Here is a 6000-nt window from a genome sequence, read left to right on the forward strand (position 1 = left end):
TGTCTTGTTGTTGTCGTGTTTATTCCTGCGGTAGCAGTTTGGCAGCCGTCAGTTTCTAACATCAACTTTTGTATTCCTTTTAAACATGGAACAAGAATAGACTTACATTCTGTTCTAAAAATACACCTGGCAAATGCATACAAAGGGAAAACGTGGTCTGTGATCACACTGTCTTCTCGAGGAACTGATGGTCAGCCATGAGTAGATTTACTATCCCATGGCAGGAACCTCCAGGATCTAATAAAGCTGTGAGAAGCCAACACTATTTTACCAGACTTGACTCGAGCCTGACAGTTTGACCTTCTCCACTCATCGCTCATCACCATAGCTACTCCACTGTGCGCAACCTGCTAAATACCCTCAGTCTGAACAATCATGGCTCGCAGCAGAGTTTATTTGCTCTGCTGAGCTGACCTAACAAGCGTTGTTTCTCATGTGGAAGGCAGCCATGAAATGAGGCGACCAGCAGATGATTGGATTTTCACTTTATTACTCTTGTGACTCGCTCGAGCCGCATGGTCACAAACATAATCAGTCGCTGCGCTTCGGTGCGTTATATTGGTGAAAAGGGCCTGGGTGTTATGGGCTAGGCTATGGCAAGCCACAAGGGAGCTACCAAAAGTTTGGCTCAGTCAACATAGGGCTGTCATAGGCAGGACAGGCGATTTGGGTAATGGATTTTTGTGATTACGACGCACTCCCATAAATAAAGTACAGAGTCCCTCGCTTTATCGCGGTTCACATTTCGCGGATTCGCCGTTTCGCCGAATTTTTTTAGTGCTTCTCTTTCTTTTTATTACAGCGTAATAGGGGCGGCGAGCCTGGCCCTTTATGGGCTATAGCCCATTGTCAATCAATCTCCTCTGTGCCGCCCTGCCGTGTCTCCTGTGTCATCGCCATCTTTCTAGCTTGTAAATTAATCTTGGGTTTAAAGGAAGAGGACTGCAACAGGAGGAGTACTGCAGCAATATGTTTTAACTAGTTAGTTAGACTTCCTCCTCTCAATAAGCCTGTCTCTTCTTTTGCAACGCCCCTTTCAGTCTGCAAGCCAACCACAGGGTTAAAAGTGAGGAGTTGTTTTTGTTGCTGTTTTGTTATTCACGTCTTCTGTGTACAGTGTCAGTGATTTAGCTGTTAATTTTGCTATAAATCAGGTGTAAGTTACAACCTACACTAAAACTTGTCTTACATCACCGCCATGGGATCGGAACTTGAACTCATACTGTATGTAGACCGAGGACCTCTTATATCGCCATATGAACAGTCAAGATGCATTCCTGCTGAAACGGACGAGGAAAAAGCCAAAAAGCCATACAAGAGTCGAGGAGGCCAGCGCCAGAATTACAAGGATGCACGCTTTTGAGAAGACAAAGCAGGGTGCTGCTGCAGTGGAAGAGGAAGCGAACCAGTGGAGAGGCGGAAAGGGAGCTATTTAATGCTGTAATTAAGTCCCTGATAGCACCCTCCATGCACTGGCATCGCTCCAGGACAGCTCAGCATTGCAGCGAGGCTCTTCATCACCACAGCTTTCAAACACTTACGCACACCATTTGAACAAGCAGAAATCAAACAACTCTCAAGCCTTGAATTTGATGATGATGATGATGATGATGCATGGACGAGAAGGGACATTAAGGAGGAGCAGGGAATCATCGCTCTTCTTCACTCTTCCTGCATGCCGACACCTGTCACGCGTGCACACAAAGACGCCGCCTTGATGTCAATGAAGGTTGGAACTTATTCCCACATGTTTTCACAGCTCCTAACATGCCTCTTTTTGCTTACCTGTTCATTGCCTGTTATTCAAAAACAACTTTTTAATAGTGATATGTGTCCCTAGAGCCTGTTTGTGAGCACCAAACGTGAGAAAAATCTTTCACCTCCCTCGCTTTTTGCTCCACTTGTGAAAGAAGAAGCGCTCACGCACTCGCTTTTGAATTTGCGTCTTTTCGTGACGCCATGAAAGAAAAAGCTACTTTTTCATGGACATGTTTTGAACGAACTAGATGAGCCCACTTTACCATTTTGTAAAACAAAAACAAAAAAACAGGCGTTCTCTATATCTTTAAATGCCTGGAGTCTGGAGCTCTTCCAACTACAGTCAGCTGCAGATGTGGGAGCTTTAAGTTTGATTGTTGTGATTTTCTTCAGCGAATTGCTGCATTTCAACCACGTCACCTAGAGGCCGTTGCAGTAACTGACGAGGGGCGGATGGGGTGCCGGCATAAGCTGAAAATGATAAGGAAATTATAGCGAATAACGGTGCATGTCGTTGAATGATTTGCTCCAATTGTGTGAGTGTGCATGGTGTGATGCATGAAGACATAAAATAGCTGAAAACAAGACAATCGAAAAGCTGTGAAAGCTGATCTTCCGCGTCAGACATAATGAAAACAATGCTTCCATGTCTATTTGCCTTCTCACACCAAATCAGTCTGCATGAACACATTTTTGTATGTGTCCTTCATCATTTTGCTGCACTGTTTGCAGCAAAGTCTGAGCTCCAAAGCCAAGTTTCAGCCGAATTTCACGCAGTGTCTCCGGGCTGTTCGAATCCCCAGACTCCGCCACACGCGATGTGTTATTAGTTTTTGAGGAGGCAGAAACATTTGGAGATGAAATAGAGAACTTGCAGAACGTGGATTTAAGCCTTAAGACATGGAGATGAAGATTGGTCACCTTCAAAACACAGAAGGGTAAGTGTAGATTACTCTGGAGTTGCTTATCCTTCGTTATTGTTTTAAATTGGCTTCCTAATGAGCGTAAAGGGTTTTTATAGCCTCTTTGATTGTATATGTGGCTAAATGTTCACTGCCTACAGTGAACATATTGCTGTGAAAAGATGTTTATATAACATGTATAATGCTTTGCAAGCTTGTCGCTATTGTGGAATTGTGTTTAGAAGACATTATGTCAACAAGACATGACTTACTCTGCTCTGAGGTAACTTTGACGCAGCGGTCATTCTTTCCTGTTTTGGTTTTTTTCCTGTGTGCCGGCGGAATAGCATTCTTTTTCCAAAAGCATTTATATCGTACTTTCAATCCAAATGCTTCCTGTAAGGGTGTGCCTTCGAAGCAGTCATCAGTGAAATGATCACTGCAAAGAACAGAATTCAAGGTGTCTTGTCTTAAACCTTCCTCTTTTGGAAAAGACATCAAACTTACAGTATCACTCAGAACATCTACTGTGAACATCCAGCAGCATGACTATTTTGATGAAAATTATACTGAACCAGATCGACGATCTACCTCGAGAAGCTTTTGTTCGTTTGCCTGTTTTGTTTGCTTTAGCTGAGAGGTGTCACCACTATGGTGTCACTTCCAGAAATGAGGCTGAGCTGCGAGCTGGCCGGCGCCATGACCCATTAATGTAACTTTTGCGGTTTTACCGTTCACTTTCAGAAATTGAACAATGTAGAACATAGTTACAAACAATATATAATATTTTTAAGCAAAGTGTCATGTCATGTTATGTTGTGTTCTATGTGATATATGGCATCTATTACAATTGACAAGTGCAGAGTTACAGAGTATATGTAAAAAGTAGCGCGCTTCTTGGAGACACACACTCTCACAGCTCATTAGCATAAAAGCTACAAACACACACAAAACTGCATGTTTCCAGTCGGGCTTACGAAAAGCACTTTTAAACTGACTCAGTTCCAGCATCAAGTCTAACACACTTCCAGTACAGTATTGTGGCACCTCTGAGACGCATTTAAAGTCAATAACGCAGAGGAAGGCTACACAGTAAACAACAGAGGACATCTTTGGTCTTGCTTTTTTTGTTTTCTTCTTCCAGTCGTGAAAGTGACCGTTGTCTCTCCCAAGCCATTCCCATTTTTTTTCTGCCAATCAATAGACCGCATTTTGTTGGGCTCGGAAGTGGCACAGTACGGAATTGGTTTTTGTTTTTCTTCATATTTCCATCACCATGGTTGAATGGATGGGACCATTGTGTGTGGAGGGACTCTTTAAGTACCCTTCCGATACAGAAGGGATGCCAGTTAGTTATTTTGGTCTCCTTAATCACATTTGACGATAGAAACACAGCTAAAATTCCTGACCTAAGCAGTAAACAACTCGGTGAAAGTGATGCTAAATGTTAATGTTAGCTGGCATATATTGGAGACATAATGTTGTCATCTGTCAGCTGATAGAGAGAGAGAGCTGGAGAGAGAGTGGGGAGGAGGAGGAGGACCAGGCTGTTCCGCTCGCGTCCTCTCTGTAGCTTCATTCCTCGCCTCCTTCAGGCCGAGACGAGCAGCGGCACCGGGAGGGATTTCAACTGAGGATAACACAATTCCGGGGGATTGGACACCAAATAGCAAGAAAAGGAGGAGGGCGGGAGGCACGGATACAGCAGCACCGGTGGAGGACGAGTTGTCTGTGCAGAGACAATTCAGGCGCGTTTGGAGGTTTATTTTATTTGTTTTTTTGCACCTGTGCTTGTGCTCGCCGTCGGCGGGAGGGGGGGGTGAAGACTCGTTAGAGTGACACGGACACGCCGCTGCAGACACCATGCTCATTGGTGAGTTCCCTGCTCTGTGTTAAATATAAAAGTAGACGCACTGGAGACACTCACTTCTCATCACTGCCGTATTCGCATGGAATTACTCCATAAAAGTGCAACGAGTCGTAGAAATATGATATTGTAGTTGTATCATGAGGGCGGGGGGGACTTTGTCCTCAATTTGGGAGGGAAGGAAAGTGCACCTCCACTATAAAGCTGTACAATGACAAGATTACACTTCCAAACTGGAGAACACCATTTTAAGTTGAAATGTTCTATTTTCCCCATTAATAGAAAACTATAACACTTTTGTTTTTATTATATGGATTGTGTATCAATTAAACCATTAATATATATTTTTTTTAAATATAAGAATTATTGTAAGACATGTCAAAATATTAGAAAAATATTACTATTATTAATATAGCACTATTACTTTAATTTACATCAATAATTCAATTGCACAAATTACTGATATTAGTATTTTGCGGAGAATAGAATAAATATAAAGACTTTTAAAACATTATTTTGTCCTTTAATCTGCAAATATGGAAACTAATCAGACTTCAAAGTATGAAGTATTTTAAAAATAAGTATGTCAAAATACACATACAAATATGTCATTAATTATTCTGACCTCAGTTACACAATAATGTTTTTTATTTGGCATAATTGTCTCAAGGTGAGGTGTCACTCTTTTTTTTTTTTTTATAGCTCAACCCTGTCTCCTCTGTCAACAATTGTGCATTTTTGCGTTCCGTATCGGTGACGCAACTAGAAGACAGTCGTTTTTTTTGTCGAACGAGGTCTGAACGTGACAAATTCAGACGCCGCTCGCTACGGGCCTGCGACTCCAGCAAATGGCCGCCATGTTTTTGCAGATATTTTTCGTAAAAGCGCTGATTGACGTGAACGAGCCATCAGAACCTTTATCTGTGCAGGGAGTTTTTCTTTATTTCTTTCTCGCTTTCTTTCATGCCCCCCCCCCACAATTTAGTCCAGTGCAGTTTGAAACATGATGTGATTTTGAGAAGTCGTTTCCAGGGTCACGTAGAAGCCGCCGTGTTGTCTTTTTGCACTATCGAACATAGAGCAGGAAAATAACTGCTTTTGAGGATATAAGTGGGGGTCTTTTCATGTCGGCACCCCCTGCTGTCCCCCCAGGCAGCAAAGAGCTTGACGGGCTGTGGGAGGGCTGATTACAGGCCTGTCCCTTAGGGAGTGGGTGCCATTCTTGCTAGTCTATCAGAGGGATCTGAGATGATGGTGTTGGGGAGGGGTGGGGGGTACACAGGAGGGTAATCTGCACTAAATGGGGTCCTGGGCACAATCAGGGCTAATTACTTGTGTGTGGGGGCGGTGGTTAGAGTTACAACCACACCCTGTGAGAGATTAGTAGAAAATGAGCGGACTTAGAGGGTAAGCTGACATATTCCTGGTGTTTACTCACACAACTGCTAAGAGTTTTTAAATGATTAGGAAGTC

At 43.0% G+C, this 6000-nt stretch overlaps 1 protein-coding gene across 6 annotated transcripts in view; it reads left to right on the forward strand.

Annotated features, from left to right (window-relative positions):
* znf385c (zinc finger protein 385C) overlaps positions 1-6000 on the forward strand; it is a 116082-nt gene that overhangs the window by 62027 nt on the left and 48055 nt on the right. Inside the window, exon 1 of one of the 6 annotated variants that reach the window (XM_054758371.1) lies at positions 3917-4533. The exons of the other annotated variants lie outside the window; for them this stretch is intronic. Coding sequence (XP_054614346.1) covers positions 4524-4533 — 10 coding nt within the window. The 5' untranslated portion in view covers positions 3917-4523. Of the gene's footprint in view, positions 1-3916; positions 4534-6000 lie in introns of those variants that run through there. 6 annotated transcript variants of the gene reach the window in all.

The sequence above is a fragment of the Dunckerocampus dactyliophorus genome, chromosome 18 (genome assembly GCF_027744805.1).
Source record: "Dunckerocampus dactyliophorus isolate RoL2022-P2 chromosome 18, RoL_Ddac_1.1, whole genome shotgun sequence".
In the NCBI taxonomy this organism is placed as follows: domain Eukaryota; kingdom Metazoa; phylum Chordata; class Actinopteri; order Syngnathiformes; family Syngnathidae; genus Dunckerocampus; species Dunckerocampus dactyliophorus.